The sequence below is a fragment of the Oryzias melastigma genome, linkage group LG24 (assembly GCF_002922805.2).
Source record: "Oryzias melastigma strain HK-1 linkage group LG24, ASM292280v2, whole genome shotgun sequence".
Classification (NCBI taxonomy): domain Eukaryota; kingdom Metazoa; phylum Chordata; class Actinopteri; order Beloniformes; family Adrianichthyidae; genus Oryzias; species Oryzias melastigma.
Window position 1 is genome coordinate 8,184,536 of NC_050535.1, and position 22,011 is coordinate 8,206,546.

A 22,011-nucleotide genomic window follows, 5' to 3' on the forward strand; every position below is an offset into this window, starting at 1 on the left:
CCGACATTTGTGTTTGTTTATGAGGGAGAAAATAAAGGAACATTATTTTTATGGTTGAGAATCTTCGTTTCTGGAAACTTTTAATCTTCTGACCGTCCTCGTCGGGAAGTAGTCAGACTGTGATCACGTTCCAGCTTTACAGGAGTCATTCGGGGCTCAATTAAAAAGAGTGCGGGCGGTTTGTCCGAACCTACACTGACCCAAACCTTGATGCGGCACCGACGCGGGTTGGGTCACCAAATCCTGCTGATTGTCCGGTTCCGGGATCGTTCCGTGCACTGGAAACCCTGATATTTCACGACTTTGGAGCCCTTTTTGGGGAGAAGTCCAGCAAAACAGACAAACTACGAACTGTATGTCCAAAATAAATGTATATCCTGATAGGAACGGGTGCATTTCTCGCTAGAAATATGGGCAAAATAAAGATTAGTCCACAAAACATTTTATTCTGAGGGATTTTCCACCGAAAAAGAGTGAATATCCCTCCGTGGCAGAAACTCGAAAGTCACGTTATCAGTCACGTGATCCGGCGCACCTCCGTAGAAATGAATGAGAGAATGAGACGTAGCAATTCCACAATTTAGACCCGTTTCTTGTGAAACTGCTACGTTTTCCCTGTGGACAAACATAGGTTCTGAACGTTTTTGTAGGAGACTGGGTTGCAACTTGACGGGCTGAGTTGCATACTCCCACCTAGTGTTGAGGAGTGTGTACTGCACCATCACGTTGGCTGAAGGAACACTCGATCGATGTAGTTGGTGCTGCTGCTAATGTCTGATTAAAGGAGTAGCCAATCACAAACGTGTCCCCGCCTTGTCTGGTTTGATTGACAGACAGAGTTATTATTCGGAAAAAGCTCATCATGAAATAAATACGTCGTTCTGAAAAACAGCATTGTGAAATAAAAAGGACACTTTGGAAAACAGTAATTTTGAAATAAAAGTTTCAACAAAAGAAACCCCCACATGATTATAATAATATCCAACATGAAAAAAAAATTATTATGATTTATATTTTTATTATGAAATATTTTTAACATAAAAATTATGTTTTAAAGTAAAAATGAAATACATTTCATAATAAAATGGTCAATTATTTATTGAAAAGACTTTTATTGGAGTGTTGCTTGATTAAATAATGTTGCATTTATTTATTTAATTAAGAACAGTTTGGGCTTCCATAGTTTTGGACCACAATTAGTTACTTTAAAGAATTTTGGTAAAATTCATGCCTGTTTGTATATAAAGATCTTCATTTTGTCAACAATGTATGTTTGCGTCAAAAGTGTTAGCATTATGGGAAATCCCATAATAAGTTAAATCTAGCAGACTTTAGCTTTATGCGTTTTATGCTTTTATTGATTTATTAAGCTCAGATCGATTATTCAACTTTTTTTTCTACCCAGTTGGAAGAAATAATGATTGTTTTGACACATTTTATGTTGTTTTGTGATCAATTCTGACTTAAATTATTTTGGAAATTCTTGTTTATACCTTTTTTATTTGTATAGCCGTCCACATTAGCTGCTATATGATCGTAGGACGTCCATTCTAATAAAACTTTTTTTTTTTTTACCCATTTCCAGGTGACCAAGGACGATTTTATGAGCTTCAGCTACATTCTATGCATGGACGATAGCAATTTGAGGTACGTCTGTTTCATCCCCGCTAAAGCCGTGTTTATCAGATCTCACAGATTTGAAAAATGTTGGCGTTGAGGGTCTAGTTTTACACACGAATCGCTTCTTGGGATCAAAACCCAGAGCGAGGTCACGCAGGGCTGTTGACAAGGTTGACAGCGATCCGCGCTGTAGAAGCGGTGGAAGGAAAAAAAAAAAAAAACTGCCTCCTTTTAATGAGCAATATCCTTTCTTAAGCTCTTTCCAAAGGTTAGAGGGGGGGGTATTTTGTGCTACTTTGAACGATCATTTTGAGATCACATGCCTATGGCAGATTTGATCTGTAAGCAGCTTACTGAGTTCTTTGGATGCCTCGTCTTTGCTCTTTAGGCAGATTCTGTCCTCCCCCCTCAAGTTCTTCCTCAGATAGTTCATTTGACCTTATTGTTTTGGAACTTTAATAAAGTCAAATAGATTGAATTCATGTAACTGCTGGACGTTTCTGTCCCAGCTGGTAACGCGTTCTCACCCTATGATCGTGACCGTTACCTAATCCTCATCGAAAAAGAGCTTCAGGTGATGATCTAAAGGTCAAAACCTTCAAGTGTTGCTTTGTTCTTCTGAAGTTCCATCTTTTCTCTTCACAGTGACTTGAACAGAAAAGCGAAATCGGTGAAAAACAGCACCGCAAAGATCGAGCTCCTCGGTTCATATGACCCACAGAATGAGCTCATCATCAAAGACCCGTATTATGTAAGTATTTAGGCCACTTCCAAGGTTTGGGGTTCTTTTTCAAACATTAGGAAAAGTTTAACTTAAAATGTCGGAAATTCATTTGAACCTTTGATTGATAAATGTTGAAACTATTAACCTTAAGTTGCTTGTTGGAGATATATTGTTGAAATGATTCACAGTGACAAGGTTGTTTTCATAGTAGGGCCTGGAATCGATTAAAAAAAAAATAACTAATTAATCGCAATCTGGGAAAAATTAATCACGATTAATTGCTATAATTTTTTTTTTTAGTCTCAGTATTTACCGACCACTCATCTGCAAATAATCACAATATGAAATCACACATGAAACTCCACATTTTGAACATTTATTTTTAATTATTACTGTCAATCAGTTACAAAAAAATCTGATTGATCGCACTTTTTTGTTGCGATTAATCACGATTAATCGCAATTTTATACTAGGTGAGATTTATTTGTATAATTTGGCATCGGACCACGGATCAAATAGTCCACTTTTTGTGGAAAAAGTGATCTAAATCACAAAAATAGCAAGAATAAAGTACTTAAAACTGATTGACTATTAATTTCTTTTGTAAGTTAAAATGGTATAACCGGGATAATACCTGAAGAAATGTTTTAACACACGCCGTGGAAGTCTGAACCGCTGAGTTAAAGCGAAGGACTTTGATTAATTTGTGTTAATACACATAAACACATTAATTTTTTTAAATTAATCGCATGCATTAATGTTCACAGCCCTTATTTATAGACAAGTGTCAATAAAGATTGAACATTTGAATTCGATATTTAATTCTTACAGTGACTACAGGGTGCAAAAATCAAACGCTTCCTTTTTTATATTTCCTTGTCTTCATAATGCTTGGTACTTTGAATAAAAGTTTAACATTATGCATACGTGTCACAGTACTATACAAAGTGTGTTTTAACCTCAAAATATATACAGAATAATTTCAACAAAATTGTAAAAGTAACATTTTCTTCTGCCAGAGAATTTGGGAACTTTTGGCTTCTTTTTCTTCCCTTTCTTGAAAGCGTCGAGTGAAAAAAAAAAAAAATTGAATTAGTTTGAGGTATTTTAATGCCACTTTTTGTGTCATATTTATATAAAGTATTGAATATATATATATATGATTTTACTACCATGTGGTCTAGACTATTATAGTATTTACTTTCTAGCTGTATTACACTCAAATGAATAAAGCACTTGTCCTTGTTTTAAAAATGTTGGCTTCTCACTTTTTTGTGCAGCCATCAACATTTGTGTACTTTTGGAACTCTTCCTGCCAGCTCCTGGACAATCAGTCTGTTTTTTGTAAATACTTTAGACGTTCAGCAGCTCTGAGTTTGGGCTTCCTCGCCAATAACCTCAAGAGCAGCCAAACAATCACTGTCTGGATGAACCGAGACATTTTTTTTTCTCTTTACAGTTGGACCTAAACCTAAAAACAGCTTTCCTACTCTTAATGATTGACGTTTTTGCTTAAAAAATACCCAATAACCTGTTTTGATTCTAACTTTATTTATTTTTTGTCCAATTCGTCAGTTTTGTATATGATTTTTTTTTTAAGCAACAAGATATTTCAATTTTTATTTCAGACATTTCTATTCAAACAACATAAAAATGTGGCTTTAATTTTGGTTATACCTTAACAAACTATATTGTTACGGATTTATCTCAACTAAATGAACCATCAGATGATGAGTTTAAGCATTTTCTGTCATTTCTCTATAAAAAAGAATCGATTGTGTGACAAATTCTTCATTTTTAATAGAAAACAACATTTTAGTGACATTGTTTTCAGTCATTTAAAATAAAATTCAATCCTGCATGAGTTTAATATGCACATCTGCACAGTTAAACGTATCAGTATGGCAGAAAAAATGATATTTCATGAAACTATATTGAAACATTTATTTCAATTAGCAGATTTTAAATGCATTTTTTCCCCCTTCTCTCTTTTTGTGTTGCAGGGGGACGACAAAGACTTTGAGAAGGTCTATGAACAGTGTCTGCGCTGCTGCAGAGCTTTCCTGGAGAAAAACGCCTAACCCACTGCTGAGATTCAAGGAGAAACCTGAAATATCAACCTGATATTGTCATACGAGCACTTACCATTATAGTTAATCAAACCACCGAAAGACTCATATATTTTTGGATTGTTTGAACAAAAGATAAGAGAGTTACAGCTCAAAGTATTTAAAAAAAAGGAAGTTTTGAGGGATTTGTTATTAGAAGTTGTTCATTTTTGCATCTTAAGTTTACAAACTGAAAGTTGTTAAAGAAACGCCTCATAGTAACTTAAATCTTTTAAGCAAACAAATAATAAGCTGGATTTAAAATAAGATTGTAAATTCTTATTGTTGCTTTTGTTAAAAAACTGTTTGAAGACCAAATAATAACTTGTGGAAAAGCTGTTATTTCACTGTAGTTACAATACAAAAATAATTGCTTAAATTAAATGTCCTTTTCAAGTCTTGAAACTGAATTTGAACTTCCTAAAGTAGCAATAAATATTCATTTACAGCAAAAATCTATTTGGATTTGAACAGAGAAATGAAGTAAAGAAATCTGCTGGAATTCCCTCTGCGTGGAGAGTTTTTTTCTTTAACCTTTTAGTGCATTTTATTGCAAAATCTGTTGGAAAAGCTGAAAAATATTCAAACAGTGCTCAAGGAGAGATGAATTTTCATTTTAGTGATGATTAATACTTCTTTAAACAAATTTTCTTTTGTTTTATTTCTTCTCTTTGAGCAATAATTTTCCATAATAACTTTATTTTTTAAATGGCTGAGAGTATAACATTTAGACTAAAATAATGTCAATTTTAGGGACTTTATGGCAGCCAACAAAAACTCATTGATTACACGATAGAGCGGCCAAGTGTTTTGAATTCCCGCCAGCTCTGTTCAGCTGAAACATTTTGTGTTCAAAGCTTTCATCATCCGTGTGAGCTAATGCGTTGTGCTAATGGGTAATCGAGAAATGTGGATATTTTTAATCCAATACTTTCTAAGTTTAACATTCTTGCTTTAAAGCTGTTTTAAAAAGTAAGCATAAAAATTAAATCTTATGCTTCTATTAATCTTAAGTGTAAAAATTTGGGGCTTTAACCCTTTTTGTAGTTGCTAAATTAGTAGATGCGAAAAAATTCATAATTTAATTTGTAAAAATCTTTTAAGATTGTATTATTTGCTGGATTCTAAATATTAAAACTGTCATAACATGGATATTTGTCATTGACAAAGGTAGATAGTTGTGGTTAAATTTAGATAATAATAAATTATGGATATCCTAGATTGTGAAACAATAGAGATGAAGGTGCAAAAAATAGTTGGTTCCCAGCTTTTAGATTTCTAATCTTTATAAGGAAAAATGAGACTAATTAAACATGAAAGACGTAATGGAGGTGCTGAAATAGTCGACTAATTTAATAGCCGATTAGTCGTTACTTTATATCATATGAAGTTGGAGTGTTGTAAAGTTGAAGGTTATAATGGCATTATGCTAGTTTCTTGGGCTATTTTTGAATTTATTATGGTTTTTTAGACTACTTTTGAGCTTAGATAATATTTCAGCTACATGCTAGCCGTTTTAGCTAATTTAGGCTTTTATTTAATTTAGGCTAATATTTAAACGCTACCTATTAAGGCTAAATTAGGCTATTTAAAGGTTTTTTTTTAGGGTATTTTGAAGTTTAGCTATTTTTTAAGCTACATGCTAGCTGTTTTGGCTAATTTAGGTTATTTTGGAGCAAGGCTAAGTTTTAAATGCTAGCTGTTAGGGCTAAATTAGGCTATTTAAAAGTTTTTCTTAGGGTATTTTGAAGTTTAGCTATTTTTTAAGCTGCATGCTAGCTGTTTTAGTTAATTTAGGCTTTTTTAGGCTGTTTTGGAGTAAGGCTAATATTTGAATGCTAACTTTTAGGGATAAATTAGGGTATTTAAATGTTTTTTAAGGGTATTTTGAAGTTTAGCTATTTGTTTAGCTACATGCTAGCTGTTTTGGCTAATTTAGGCTTTCTTATGCTGTTTTGGAGTAAGGCTAATATTTAAACGCTAGCTGTAGGGCTAAATTAGGCTATTTCAAAGGGTTTTTTTTAGGGTATTTTGAAGTTTAGCTATTTTTAAGCTACATGCTTGCTGTTTTGGCTAACCTGTGTTTTTTTTTCAGTTTTTTTAGGCTAATTTGGCATTTAACTAATATGTTAGCTCGCTATCAGCTTCAGCATTTTCAGCTATTAGCCTCAGTGATTTCAACTATCAACTTCAGCGTTTTTACCTAACAATTTTAGCACCTTCAGCAGCCAAATACAGCTTACAGCATTCACACTAGCATTATTGCAGGTAATGCTAAATACAGTATCTAGTTTGTAGCTAGTTTAAAGTTAATGATGACTAAGATGACTGCTTTACATCCAGTTTGCGCATGACCCGATTAGTCAACTAATCGGAACAAATAATCGGTGATTAGTCGACTATTCAAATGATCATTTGTGGCAGCTCTACTGAGGTAAGCAACCGTCTATCTATAGACAAGTGAAGCTTGACCAGGATATTCTGCAAATCTTTGAAATCGTTTTAGTAAAATAAAACAAGAAAACCAAAATCAACATCTTTTTAAGAGCAATTATCCTAATATAAGAGTGATAAACCCACATAGACATATTTATACTAGAATGTAATCACATTAAAGAATTTTGAATCAACATTTATTTTAAATAAAGAAACACTTTGCTCTCTCTGAGTGAGATTCATCTCCTTTTCTTTTTTTTATTTAACGACTGTGAAGCAGCAGTGAAGTCCACCAGATCTGCAGTTCCAGGACTTAGTCCGATCATGTGATCATTCAGGTACATTCCCTCATTTGAGATGGGAATGCAAAAACAAGAAAAAAAACTCTCAAGAAAGAGGAGTCTCATGTCTACCAATCTCATAATTTATTTAAATATATTCACTTTTTTTTAAATATGTATTTTTTTAAACATCCTTTAACTAAATGTCGGTCGTTGATGGAAGCTGGATGGATTTGTGGTATTTCTGTTGACTTATAGTTGTGCAAAAATCCAAAAAGTACACATAATGACACAGATTTACACATCAGGATATTTTGAAAATTCTAATTTTTTCTGCAGTTCTGGATAAAAAAAATCTGAATTAATATAAAACTTTCTCTCTTACTTTAAAACCCAAAAAAGAAAAAATAAATTACGCTCTGAGGACAAATGCTTCCCTTTGTTTTTACATCATCTCTCATGCACAGCTGTCTTGAGGAGTAACCACAGCTTCTTAATCAGTGTCATTACAAACTCTGCTCTATTTCAGCAGCTCTGCTGTAGATTAGCTGGAATTCCTGAACTGTTGTTCTGTTTCCTGACTCATTTTGTTTTTTGTTTTTTTTTACTTTAAAGTTTGTGATCAGACCCTGACATAGACTTCATCTGATAGATTCACTCCACTATCCCGTTAAAGAAGCTCAAATCATAATAGATCCTCCACCCTACCTGACAGTAGGATCAGGTGTGTCCAGGATCTCTTATTTTCAGAAGAAGATGAAGTTTCACTCCAAAATCATTTGCTTTTTATAACAAAAAGATCAATCTAATTAACTTCTAAAGGGAGATTTTGTGTTTTACTTTAATTTGAGATGCATTAACCCAAAGTCATGTCATATGAGGTTGAGTTAAGCTGCTAAGAGAAAAAAAAATATCAATAATTATCAAATTTGTGGTCATTCTGATGTGTAAACCTTTATCAATAACTACATTTTGGTTTTTATGCTACTTGAATCTACAGGAAAGGATTATTTGTGTAGATTCAAGTACAGAAATTCAGTTTTTGTCAATTGTTAAGCAAGAAGTTGGTGACTTCTGGTCACCCATGATTATGAAAACACATCTTTAAATCAGAAGCTTCTGCAGCATTATTGATGGACTCAAACTGGGAAAAAAAAGCTAATCGCTGAAGGCAGATCATTGAAGAAAATGGTAGTTTTCTTTGTTTCAGGAACATGTTTTTGGATTCCAGCAAAGACATAAAGGCCCCTGTTTTCTTTCTCAGTCACTTTTTCCGTGTCCAGTCCTCACTTTCAGCATCTCCACACCAGTCCTGGTCTTGTTGCTCCCACGGTCATGACAGCTGGCCTTTAAGGTCCAGACAGAGTAATGGTTGGCAGCAGTCCACGCCTCAGCTGAAAGGACCTGAGTGAAGGACAATTCGTTGCCTAAAATCTGTCAGGCTTCTCAGATTTAGGCTTTCCTTTAACTGTCCGAGGCACTTTTATCTCCAAAGTGTTTATTTTTTTTTCTTCTGGAGCTTTGTTTTCAGCCTGAAATGAAGGAGACAGATGTTCAGCACAACTTCAGTGATAAATCAAGATTCGACACTAATCTGCTGCTCTCCTTGTGCCACCACACGAGCACAGAACAACGCTGAGAACAAACGGCCGAGTGTTTCCTCAACAGCATGATCAAAGTCTGTGAACTTAAATCCAATTTCCAAGTCGGTTCTGGGCCTTGATTGAGTGGAAAAACAATCTTGAAGTGCAACTTTGAGGAAAATCTGCATCAATTTGTGTTACTTTTGCAGAATTTGCATGATAAGAGGAGCTAAAATGTGTCTCCTTACACGTCAGTTTCCCAGCATGCTCTTGAAACAAATAACTGCCCATGTGTATGTGCTTTAGGAAGCATTAGGTACCTGTGCGTGCTACCCCTCCGTGCACTGTGGGCTTCCTGCCAGCCGCGTGAGTAGTCGTGCACATCTTTTAAAGTCTTTAAAATAAAAAAAAAAGAAAAGGAAATGTCAGTCATTGATGCTGATAAAGTCCTGACATTGACAGGTTTGCAGGTGCTGCTTACATGCTGGTATCGTGCAGTCTCTGGTGTGGTGGTAAACTCTGTACACAGTCTTCCTGCACTTTGGGCTGAAGAAAAGAGGACCTGACAGAAGACAGGACAGAGTGAGGCCTTTTTTTTCTCCTTTCTCTGGCGCATTGACATCTGTTTTATGGTTTTTATTCAAGACTATAACTCAGTTTATAGCATATTAAACTCCTTAAGTCATGCAACATAACTGTCTGTTAAGATACAAAAAATGTTTCTGATTTTAGGGGAAGTCTTACCTGTTATGTGTTTTATGAATTTCTCTTTCTTTCTCAGATCTCTGGGAAATGTAACTGTTGGAAGAGATGGGAGAAACTGTCACGCGCATGTTGGCAACATGAGTCCAATAAAACAGTTAAAGCTTTTGCAGTTGTGCCAGAATGGCTGTAAACATTACAGGAATTAAGGAGATCCAAGGGTTTTACGCATCACTCCAACAGCGATTTCGTGCGTTTTGGAGCATGTTTGATGCGTAATTTCTCCAGCACTCACCGACAGAGTGATTCCCTTTGTCTGCCTTGCTGCGAAAGTCCCTCTGCTCCGCGGACGAGCTCTCAGCCCGCGCCGCGAGCGCCGGCGCTTCCGTTTTCGCGCTGTGGTGGCGTCCCCGGCTGTCCTCCACGTGCCTCATGATCTGTTGCATCCGCCTCAAGTCCAGCCGCGCGTCACCGCGCACCACGGACACCGTGGAGGGCGCGCTCTCGCAGATGTGCTCGGTCAGCGCGCACATCACTAACAGCAGTCCCATGATGGCGTGCCTGCGCGGTCCGCTCATAGTTCCCGTGCGTAAAGTGAGGAGAGGAGGCTTTTTATCTGTGGCACCTGCAGGAGGGAAGATGAAACCCAAGAGTTGAAGGTTCTAAAGTTACAGTAAACTTCAAAAACACACACATATTGCCTTACATTTGCTTTAAAATCATTAAATTATGTTAATTCTGCGCTAAAATCCTTTCAAATTTACAAGGAGGTCACCGTGGAACACAGTTTTTGCATCCAAAATGTTTTCAATCAAATGTTAAGTTTACTTTACCTTTAAAAATAGAGTCCCGTTGACTTAGAATAGAAAATAAATGAATTATTTGATGTTTCTCCTGTTCAGATGTCTCTTCTTGGGTCGTATTTGTCTTGAGATCCAACTTTAAAAGTCATGCGTCTCCGAGCATCCGTCAGAGCGCACGGAGAGCGCGCAAACAGCCCAAATCCAGCGCGCGTCCTCGCAGAGCCCCGTCCGCCTTGCTTGAAGCTCACTTTTTAAAGAAGTTTCTCCCCGGGATGGAGGTCACTCGCATCAAACAACAGGCGCACCTGGAGTGGAAAGAAAGTCCGCGCGAGTTGACTGACCATCACTTGAAGGCTGTGTCAAGTTTTCTGCGCCCCCCTCCTTTCTGTTACTCCATTATATGTGCGAGACGCGGTTACAGGAAGCGTCTTCCTCCACTAATACTTCCACTGAAATTTCCAATCAGCCCAGCGCGCAGCGCAGATACCAACATCTTAGTGGAAATTCTCCCATATCCTTCTTGCGATCCTCATAACCTCATTTAGAGCAGTCGTGCGCTTTACATCCATAATGGAAACCCAATTATCTACCTTTTAAGATGATTCTTTGAAAATGTGAGATGTTTGGAGACCGAATTGTCTGCAGTTTCTGTTCAGAGCTCATGGAGATGAGGTCTGCAAATAGGGAGCTGAGGTTGAAACAGCTTTATAAAAAAAAAAAAAAAAAAAAAAAAGTCAGGGCGTACAAGGGGGCTTCCATGCCCACCCCTTCAAACCTCTCAGACTTCCCAAGTCCTTCCAGTCTATTCGAGACGTGCAGACCTGGAAATTGTGCTACTGAAGTCCAGCCTTTTTATTGAAGTGGAGCCAAAGTTCTGCACTCTTTACGAAACCACCTATATTGCGCATACTTTCCTGTTTTGTCATAATCGGATTATTGCACTCCTATAAATAGGAGGTTATTTCAGAGTAACGTGACTGTCCTGTGGCGTTCAGTAGAATTTGGTGCTGAAAGGACAGCGCGCGCGGCCACCCTGCTCCAAACGATGAACGGAAAAACTCCAAATTCCAGTGAGAAATCACATCATTTTGACTTTTATTTAAGTTAATTAGATTTTTTGGCACAAATGAAGACTTCACCATGGGTGAGAACGGAGTGGTTGATTATTTTAAGATGCAAATCGTTAAATTAGCAACAAAAAAATCTTAATTTAAGACACAATTCAGGTGTTTCACATTAGAAGAAGAAAAAAAATGAAAATACTTAATTTATATAAGTTCAAAAGGTTCAATAGGGGGCGTCCTTCTGCAATGTTTTGTCTCAAAATCAAACCTTCAAACAAACACATTGAAGACTCAAGTTACAAAACAAGATCCATGTCTGTAGGTCTAAGAACTTACAGTAAAAATAAACGAAAAGCAAAAAAACTGTTAACATGTTTGCAGAAATTGGTGGAAAAATAATGGGAAGTATTCCTGTCAGGGGTCTGGCTTGGAGGTCAGGAGAAACTCCACAGCTTTGCTGCTGGAAATGTTTAAAAAAATCCTTTCTGCGTTTCATTTTAATCAGAAATCATCTCTTCATTTGTTGAATTGACCATAAATAACCTTGTTTAACCTACTTTTTAATGTCTTGCTCAGTAATTTGACCCCAAAGCTTTCTCCTGGTCGGGCGGTCTAAACGTGTCAGATTGTGATTCTAAGTAAACCTCATGTGGAGAACCTCACAGGCGAGGTGCAGCTGATTGTCTCACTTTCTCTTTCCTCCCGACACGTTTCTTCTAAAAGGCTGTTTAATGAATTAATCATAGGAGGATGTGTCCGTCTTTCCAAGAACGTGACGATTTTTGGTAAAGTCGTATTGGTGAACTGATTTTCCTGAAAGCTATAGTGTGATTTATGTCAGAATCGAACCGATTTCCATTCGGATCTGGGTCGGATCTGCACATGTTCAAATGTTTTTTATTAGTAGCAGCTTATGCTGTCGAGTCAAGCTGAGATGAAATGCAAGCAACAAGTTTGAGTTTCACTTCCTCACTCTGTGCTGTTTGAACCCTCTCTGGAATCATAAAAGCCTTTGTTTTCTTCTTTTTTTTCCCACATACGTGGAAGTTCTCTTTGAGAATAGTTGCTCCCAAGCGGTCGTGACCTGAAACCACCCTGGATGTGAGTGCTGAAGCAGACGGTGTTGAGTGAAAGAGGAGCACGAGAAATTGGCAGATGCGTTGAGAAGGAAAACAACACGTTAGTAACCAGAAAACAAACTAAAGTTGGTCCAAAAGCAGGTACTAAGAAATGTAGTTACCATCCATTTGACCCAATTATTGCTGTTTGACCTCCATCTATCTCCTGGCACAGAGTTGCTGTTACCTTTCAGGTTTGAGATTTTTATGAATGAATGCAACTCCTTACTCACTCTCTTCTTGTAAAGCAAACTGGAGCCCACATTACCATCAGTTTGGACCAATTTCTGAGTTCTACGTTCACCATAGAACATGTAAACTCCACCATCCATCCATCCATCCATTTTCTTGACCGCTTCCTCCCTTTCGGGGTCGCGGGGTGCCGGAGCCTATCCCGGCTACTGAAGGGCGAAGGCGGGGTACACCCTGGACAGGTCGCCAGTCTGTCGCAGGGCCTCAATCACACACACATCCACTCTCACAATCACACCTAGGGGCAATTTAGAGTCATCAATTAACCTATGAAGCATGTTTTTGGACGGTGGGAGGAAGCCGGAGTCCCCGGTGAAAACCCACGCATGCACGGGGAGAACATGCAAACTCCACACAGAAAGGTCCCAGCCGGGAGTCGAACCGGGGCCTTCTCGCTGTGAGGCGAGAGCGCTAACCACTTGCGCCACCGTGCAGCCCCTAGTCGAACCGGGGCCTTCTCGCTGTGAGGCGAGAGCGCTAACCACTAAACTCCACCAAAAAAGAAAAAAAAACGTGTTTTAATACCAGGATTTTCTCACTATTTGGCAACGAGGCCACACAGCACACCTGAGAATCCCGACTCATTGGTTGTGAAATGGTCACGCATTTCTTCTTTGAGTTTCTTTTTATCTTCCAAGATCTACATGTGTGTCCCTCTGCCGACCGATCCTCAGAATGGGATTAACACGTTGGCGGAGCGTTTAAAAATCCTTAATCTCCTGGAAAAGTTGCATTTTGTTGTTTGATCAGATTCCATTTTAGCCCAGAGATGAGACATTATGCTAAAACTGAGTCAGACTTTTCTGTCTTTTGTGGGTTTAGATTTTAGACCATTGTAGGTTTAAGTTTTAGACCACGGGCGTCAAACTCAATCGCACAAGGGGTCAAAATCCAAAACACACTTTAGGTCGCGGACTGAACAGGAATAACATTTATTGAACACTATAAAACGAAATTTTTCAAACTTTAACACCATAACTTTTTAACATAATTATGAACTAGATATATAGCATTAGTTGCGATAATGCTAGTGTGAATGCTGTGAGCTGAATTTGACAGCTGAAGATGCTAAATGGATAGCTAAAAATGCTTAAGTGCTTCACACATAATATATAATAATAACAATAATAATAATAGTAATATCAAAGTCTTCAATCAATTAAAATGTATTATATGTATAGCACTTTATTAAGTGGGAGCTGAACAAATTCACCTTTAAAAAAAAGATACAATAAAAGAAATTGAACAATTAAAGCAATGAAACAATAAAAGTTAACAACCTGTTAAAATTCCTTAACCTCGGTTCTCAGGCTATTTTTGCCATGAACAAAAGCAAAAAATATAAAAAGAACCAAGCACCTCTCAAAATGTGTTGTTTTTTTACGTTTGACAGAAGTTCAAATAACTTTTTTTCAAAATAAAAGACGCTCTGTGCCAAACAGGATCATCTCAGTGCAGCTCTGGAGATTTATTAACCAATGTTGTACAGCATAAGATAATATGTGCTTTTAACTCATAGAATATTAAACTTTTTACCAAAGTTTTGCTTTGCATATAAAATCTGTTCATTCTGGAGGTAGAGTTGATCAAACAAGATGTCTTCAGGTCAACAGGATGTGAAAACCTACATAGTTTATCATCTATGTGCACCTCAGTCATCTATAATTTATAAATCTAACTAATCTACATTTAATAAGTGCTAATTATATAATCTTTACTTAAAAAATGCTATTTTATTTATTAATTTATTTGTTCTTTTTTCTCCTCTTTGTCCTCAGTAGTCTTACACTGCTGGGTTTTGTTATTTTAGTTTGGTAGTCTTAGTTTGCAGGCTTTGTTTATTTGTTTTCTTTAGGTAGTTTTGGTTTGGAGCTGCTGACTCCGACGGTCGACATGTTTGGGTCAGCGGTCTCCATGATTTATTTTATGTTTGACCAATAAGGAGCCACCATGGAGAGATAAAAGATCCACATGTGGGTCTGGATCTGGAGGTTATCGACCTCTGGTCTACAATAAAAAGAGAACGGAGATTTAAAACCATCCAAAATCTGTTTGTCATCCCAGTGTGTGCATAAACCTTTACTGAACCAAAAAATATAGTTTTTTAAAGAAAAAAATATCATTTTTAAAGATTAATTTCCATAATCAGGAGTTTTTACAAATTTCCGTGCATGTAAAGTCTAAAGTTTAAAGTTTTTATGGTCTGTTGGTATTAAAAACAAAAAAAGAACATCACAATACAGAAAATGATTGGATATATTTCACTTAAAAATACATTTTTTGGTGTTATCTTGCTTTAATAAACTTTCATTTTTGTTTATGTCATGTTGTCAGAATCCAAATCAATTATGTTTCCATACATATTGTAAAAATTTGACTTACTTGGGTGCAAACTTGGCACTTTTTGACATTCATTTAAGTTTTCGCTTTTAACAATCCCAAATATATATCACTGAAAATCACATATTATAATATGACAAACAGATTGAAGGGAAAAGTTGGAGAATGAATGTCAGTATTTATCTTTTGTACAACATTTTGGCTTCTTCTTCCAGATAAAAGTTGGGTTTTATTTAACAATTGAGGAATAACAATCCTGATTTTACATTTACGAAACATGTCAAAAAAGATTTATATTTACAAGGTTTTGTACGTATTCTTAAATCTGGCTCTACATGAAAACTGAAGAGCTGTTTTAGACTAAACCATAATGTGCCTAAAATCACCCTGTTGTCTGGATTTCATCCTTCTAACTCTGGAAACAACAGTTAGGAAGCAGCAAGGGATCCCCGCCGGAGCCAATGCTGTCCTGCGTCGTTTCTTTTGATCATCCTGCACTTTTTTATCCCCTCTTTTCTTTGCATGATAACTCCTTTGCTTTTATCTTTCTATCATCCCACTGTGAGATATTTGGGCTGAACACCACGTTCTGGTCATTAGAAAAGATCGGAAATCTGTCTTTAGCCAAAAACGGGAACAAGCAATTGTTTAAAGCACGCTATTACAATCTTTTAAAATTGCTAACACATTTTTTGAAATTTTCAACCTATTATAAAAAAATTATAATAATAAATCAAATATTCAAATACAAAAAAATATCTTTCCGGGCAGAAAAATTCATTTCTCTTAGTAAATATTTTAAATTCACACGTTTAGATGACTTAACTAAACATGTCAAATTAAGTAAAATGATCTCAAAGTTTTTGTAAAAATTCACAGAAATGTCAGAAAAAAGCAAATACTGATGTTTTAAAGTTCGTCTTTCTTCTCCTTCAGACCAACATTTGTGTTTTAATCAGTCTTTATAAATCCCAATTTTATGAACAATTTTCACTAATCTGTGCTGTAACTTTCAAACTGTTGCTTCCTGTGGTCAATTTTATCTTCCACAACATCTTGATTAATAGTGCAAAGAGAATTGCTCCCCCATTATTCAACCAATTAAAAAAATATGTTTGAATTGCTGGAGTAAGGGATAATATAGCCAGATGTTTTGATATTCTGAATTCTATCTTGGCTTTTTATCCCTGGTTTTATTGCGTTCATTATCTGTGGAGGGTAGAAATGCGTCTCACACCCATGTGTGTTTTCTGCTGCCACACTGTTTACATGGTATTCTGTACAAGAAGAATCTAAACTATTTCAAGTTTTCCAGTGCACTTTATTGTTCTTAAAAACAAAAAAAAAACTAATATAATATAAAATATGGCAGCAAATGTGGTGTCAGAGGATCTTAATGCTGTAAAAAGATTTGTTTGACTTTGATAAATTGACCAAAACGTGACAAAACTAAACAGAAAAGTGAAGAGTTGATCGATTAACAGAAATGCATTATGGGAAATGCAAAGTGAAAGGCATCAAATATTGCAAAAGATACCCTTAATTATTAATTAATGCCATTGAGGAATTGTAAAATCTAATTTGCTTTAAGGCTCTGCAGTGACCTGTGTGTGCCTACCTTCACCCAACAACAACTAGGATAGGCTCCAGCAACCATGTGACTCTGAAAGCCACTCAGCAGATTGAGGAGATGGATGTAAATTCTTTTTTTTTTTTTCATTAACAGCAGAGTTTTGTGTGTTTATTTAGACAATCTGCCTCCCGCTACTTTTGTTTTTGCACCAGCTTCAAACAGGAAGTTTGTATCGTCTCGCGGCAGCTGAGTTTTCGATAGTTTTATTGATTTCATACTTCAGACACAATCAGGAGTTTAGATTTAATACAATAAATGTGTTTTTAAAACAAGAACTGTTGATTTTTTTATTCAAAGTTGACTAGAATAAAGGCTCTTCTGTTTAAAAAATGAAAAATATTTATTTTGCCAAAAAGATAAAAAAAAAAAAAAATAACAGACCTGTTACCACAAGATTTAAAAAAAAGATTCAAAATTGTCTAAAAATGCTAAAAGTATTTTTTTTAAACATTTTTAAATGCAGACAGTTAAAAAAATATGACAGAAAACAGGATATTTTGTAAATATTATAGGAAATTCTTCTTTCCTATAATCTGAATAGAAATTCTTCTTTTTCTGTTTTATAAAATTGCATTTATTTCTATTTTATTTTATTTTTTTCAATATATTTCAGAATTTTAATTTTAAAATTTGTGTTGCAATTATTTAAGCCTTTTATTCTGTTGTGTGCCTTAATTTGGTTAATACGTGTACACCATTGTTGTGGCTTGGTTCTTAAGTGGTATAAAACTAAAACTTTTAGAATTGAGTTGATTCTAAAAATAATTAATTTTTACCGTAGGACAATTATTTTTTACATCATCTTTAATGTTGTTTCCTGTTTCACTGACTATTACACAATATCCAAAAGGATTATTAGACAGTGGGGAAATGGTTAAAGTAGAAAGACATTTTAAATCTCTTTAGCCAGATGCTGCTCTCCCAGCTTTTAATTTGAAAAGCTGCAGAATTACCACAGTTATAAATAACCGAATTGGTGGATTTATTTCCTAGAAAGAAAACGTTGAGATGCTTCACATCAGTGTCATGGTTGATCGACTGCTGCCTACATTTAATTTTGGATCCATTATGATCAACCGGACATCTGTTTGTTCCGCTTTTGTTTCCACATATATGGTCATATTTGTTCATCTGGTCATTGTTCTGCAGGCCAATGAGGATAGCCTTTCATTCAGCAGCGTTTCATGCTTGAAAAATCCCTTTTTTATGAGGTGAATCTTGTAAAAATGATGAATTCCCTCCACAGAACACTCCAACTCAGGATAGGTGACATGCAGAAAAAGTCATAGTAAGACAAGCATGAAATGAAGTCAGTTCAGTGTTTGTAAAAGGAAATGTCTTTTTATGCGTTTGTGTTCATTGAACATTGTGCTCTTGAATGTGAACAGCATCACTGTCAGAACAGGAGCAGCTTTTAAAGGGAAGACTCAGAGAAGTACATTTCTAAGAGATATGGTAATAGATCCAAGATGATAATTAATTCATAGAAAGACTGTTCTTTGACTGCATTCTCAAGAAAAAGGCCTCACCATCTGTGTGCGGAAAATGCACTCAGGCAGGGATCAGTTACTGTAGCTGCAGCCATCGACCAGCCGCCAGTTCCCTGGAAGGATTGTGGTACTTACCATTATGTGTCGTCACAACTTTCCTAGATTACATTATCTGTAAAGAAATCCAACAAGCCTTTTGATTTCCACATTGAGAGAAAACAAGTTTTGAGTCATAATTTAATCAATATTGATCAAGTAGGCTGCAGCTTTGGACTATTCTTTTATTTAAATCTTAATTTTTGCAAATTTTCAGAAAACAGGCTTTTATTAAAGACAAATTCTTTGCGTGTGTGTTTTTTTTAATTTTTTGGGCAGAAATAATGCGATTTTTAAGAAGTGAAATCTAGCTTAATTGAACTTTATTTATCTCACAAGAAGTAATTTATTCATTATGCTCAAAGAAAAATCAAGTAACAGTACAAGTACAGCTCACCGAATATCTGAGCAAACAAACAACTAAGTAAATAGGTAAATAACTGAGAAAATTACAACTCGTTGCTACCGTTAAATCGGATTATTTAAGTTCCAAATCATGATTAAGGTCAATTGAAAAGAATATTCAAAGTGGAAGACATCAGGAAAAGACAAAAAAAGTAAGATTGTGATCATCCTGATTGGCCCAATTCATTAAAATAAAGCAAAATTAAATTAACAACCGATCTTCAATGTGAAAAGAATCTTCAGCTTCATGACTCGCAGCATTCATTAGGACAGGGGTCTGCAACCTGCTGCAGTAAAAGAGCAAAATGGGCCTTTTTCTTACTGATCAGAACCAAGTTGGAGCTACAAAGTCTTCTTTTACCATACAAGAAAATGTAATAGTGCTTTGCTTTGTTGCTTTTATAATAAATATGATTTTTTTTGATTGGATAAAACAAAAATGTAAAGAAAAACTTCTACTTTTGACAGAAGTTCGCATGAAGTCCTTTCAAAATAAAAGATGCCATGTGCCAGAAAGGTTTTAAACAACTCAAGACAAGAAAATGACGTTTTATCCTGTTATACCTTTGGTGACTTTTGGTTGAAATCTATACATTCTGAGCAAAGTGTTGAGAAAACAAGGCCGTGTGGGATCTAAAAACCTGGATTATCTTATTTCTAGGTGCACCTCAGCCATAAATTTATAAACTTTGCTAATCTAAATTAAATCAATGCTAATTTGGTACTATTAAAAATGACTATTTTTTAATTTTTCTTCAACCAGTGAACCACTATAGTTGAGTAAAAGAGCCACACAGCTTGCAGACCTCTTCTTTAAGGTCAAACCTAATTTTTTTTACCAACTTTGTTTCCCATTTATGCTTTGGAAATGTTAGTGACAACCATCTGTTTTGTCACATCTGTATTAGCACAATTTTATAAAATAGGAAACATGTCTTATATGATTCTCTCTATTAAAAGAAATGTTTAGAACCCATCACGTTATTATTTTTGGACTATTTTAAAGTAGAAACAGACATAAAAACACTGCTGTTTTCTGAGTGTAGATCAACAAAGTTTTTGTAAACTGACTGGAATGCTATTAAAGTGCTAATCCAGATTAGGACAAACTCTTAGCCATTAAGGAAAAATTGTTTATTTTGTTTTTCACAACTTCCACTTGTTTGATCACAACAACACTGCAGTCGGCACCATGGCAGCACTCATATTAATCCAAACGAAGGTGCTTAGTTCAATTAGACACAGGCTTCACGGGGATTACAGGTTAACAGTTAATCTCCTTTTTACAATGTGCAACCACATGAAGGATCAGACAGGTTTAGATGAGGTCAATTATATCCGCTTAAAAGTAGTCAGAAAGTGAAAAAACAGGAAAAAAAAAAGATTCCAGGAGACCTTGAATGCACCTCAAGGGAAGTCTCACTTTTACTTTCCTCCAGATATTTTTTACATTTTATCATTTATGGCGAAGTGTGTCATATAAACCGCTTTACGTATCTTTATTTATAATATTGAAACACTTGATGACACAGTTCCCGTCCTTCCTTTTTTCCTCATTCCCCTCACTCGCATGGGAATACAGAGTTCCGGTTACATTGTGATCCTGATGACAGAGGGACCTTGTGACCTCACGCATGAAAGCTGATATTGTGTAATGCATCCTCACTGACCTGACGTGATCACACACAGCAAAATAAAAGCTTATTATTGAGCATCATGCTTTGGCAGAATGAAAATAAAAAGGTAAATAGTCTAAAATACCAACTAATAGTGAAATAAATCATTTTACCAGAGTGTAAATCTAGTCTTTTGTTGAATTGGTAACACTATGAAATAATAATTGCTGAGGGGAGAAAATTGATTAAAAATTGTAAGAAAATACATAAATAAATTGAACACACTTTCTTTGTGATATAAACATGCTTTCTACTCACAAATAAACCACTTTCACCAGAGAACCAGTAAAATGAAGATAAAGATAAATAGCTTTTTTTCCTTCCTGGAAATGGCTGAAACTGAGATACAGCTTTGCTATTTTTAGTTTGTAAAAGTAAATCACATGTGATGCATTTGTAGGGATGCTAACAGTTAGTGCTGCCACAAACGATTATTTTAATAGTCAGCTAATCACCGAAAATTTTTTCCGATTAGTCGACTAATCGGGTCGTGCGCAAACTAGATGTAAAGCACATCTTAACCATTATAAACTAACTTTAAAAAGTAGATATGTAGCATTAGCTGCTAGTGTGAATGCTGTAAGCTAAACACTGAAGCTGAAAACCTGTTAAAATATTAGCTATTTGGCAAATTAGCCTAAAAAACTGGAAAAAAAATCCTAAGTTAGCCAAAACAGCTAGCTTGCAAACGAAACATTAGCTAAACTTCAAAATGGTCTAAAAAACAAAAAAGCTTAAATTAGCCAAACTAGCTAGCATGCACCTGAAACATTAGCTAAACTCCGAATTAGCCTAAAAAACAGAAAAAATCTTAACTTAGCTAAATAGTTAGCATGGTGCTAAAATATTAGCTAAACTCCAAATTAGCCCAAATAACCTTAATTAATGCCAAAATAATTAAAAAACTAGCAGAATGTCATCATAACTTTCAATTTTACTACACTCTAACTCCATATAATATAAAGTAACGACTAATCGACTATTAAATTAGTCATCTACTATTTTAATAGTCAATTAGTCGTCGATTAATCGACTAATCTTGGCAGGCCAACAAACAGTTTACATATCTGAGATAACAGAAGAAGGCGTTTTTTAAAAGCTGCTCAGCATTGTGGGTAATCATTTCCACTGTTATATACATGCAAAAGTTGTAGATTTTCAAGTGTCCATCCATCACAGTCATTTTTAAAAGATCCTAAGGCATTTTACTTTCCTCACTTGTGCTAAGATGACATGTTTAGTTGGTGTTTAAAGACCATCTACTGTTAAAATTGTGTTTTTAATATGTTTCTTGAAGCTTATTTCCAATGTTAGAGGACATTTCTTAAGAGATTTAAGCTTAAAATTGCATTTTTGAGTGTTTTTCAAATCGAAAAATGCAAAAAAAAAATAAATAAATAAAGTAATTTGATCAAGTGAGTCCAAATTCCTTCCCTACTCTCACTATATTGTGTGTTTGCCATTTTGTCGTGCTGTCTGAATGTACAATTCCAAAAGTGAGTTCCCACAAGTCCTTGCAAGAAACTAGTGTGCTTCAATGCTCATTACATTAGTGAATATAGACCACAATGCATTGCATTTGGAAAATTTTTGTGAAAAAAAAAACAGTTTAAGTGTAATTCTTTTATAAACACTCAACATTATCATCATCAGACATCATAAGATATTTGTAGTGATTAG

At 35.4% G+C, this 22,011-nt stretch overlaps 2 protein-coding genes and 1 long non-coding RNA gene across 4 annotated transcripts in view; 2 read left to right on the top strand and 1 right to left on the bottom strand.

Moving 5' to 3' along the window:
* Positions 1 to 4,957, top strand: part of acp1 (acid phosphatase 1) — an 11,499-nt gene extending 6,542 nt beyond the window's left edge. For both annotated transcript variants that reach the window (XM_024291698.2, XM_024291699.1), the window contains exons 4-6: positions 1,586 to 1,647; positions 2,266 to 2,371; positions 4,348 to 4,957. In XM_024291698.2, the coding sequence (XP_024147466.1) occupies positions 1,586 to 1,647; positions 2,266 to 2,371; positions 4,348 to 4,425 (246 nt within the window). In that variant the 3' untranslated portion in view covers positions 4,426 to 4,957. The remainder of the gene's footprint in view (positions 1 to 1,585; positions 1,648 to 2,265; positions 2,372 to 4,347) is intronic.
* Positions 4,958 to 7,401: 2,444 nt separating this feature from the next.
* The window catches only part of LOC112157634 (ALK and LTK ligand 2), a 21,527-nt gene continuing 6,917 nt past the window's right edge, over positions 7,402 to 22,011 (bottom strand). The window contains exons 2-7 of the mRNA XM_024290485.2: positions 10,288 to 10,562; positions 9,750 to 10,079; positions 9,497 to 9,550; positions 9,234 to 9,314; positions 9,073 to 9,146; positions 7,402 to 8,701 (exon numbers count right to left, since the gene is read on the bottom strand). Coding sequence (XP_024146253.1) covers positions 9,082 to 9,146; positions 9,234 to 9,314; positions 9,497 to 9,550; positions 9,750 to 10,032 — 483 coding nt within the window. The 5' untranslated portion in view covers positions 10,033 to 10,079; positions 10,288 to 10,562 and the 3' untranslated portion in view covers positions 7,402 to 8,701; positions 9,073 to 9,081. The remainder of the gene's footprint in view (positions 8,702 to 9,072; positions 9,147 to 9,233; positions 9,315 to 9,496; positions 9,551 to 9,749; positions 10,080 to 10,287; positions 10,563 to 22,011) is intronic.
* LOC112157636 lies at positions 8,698 to 9,732 on the top strand. The gene is made up of 3 exons (XR_002921188.2): positions 8,698 to 9,118; positions 9,215 to 9,334; positions 9,534 to 9,732. It is a non-coding gene; the product is annotated as an uncharacterized LOC112157636 (long non-coding RNA).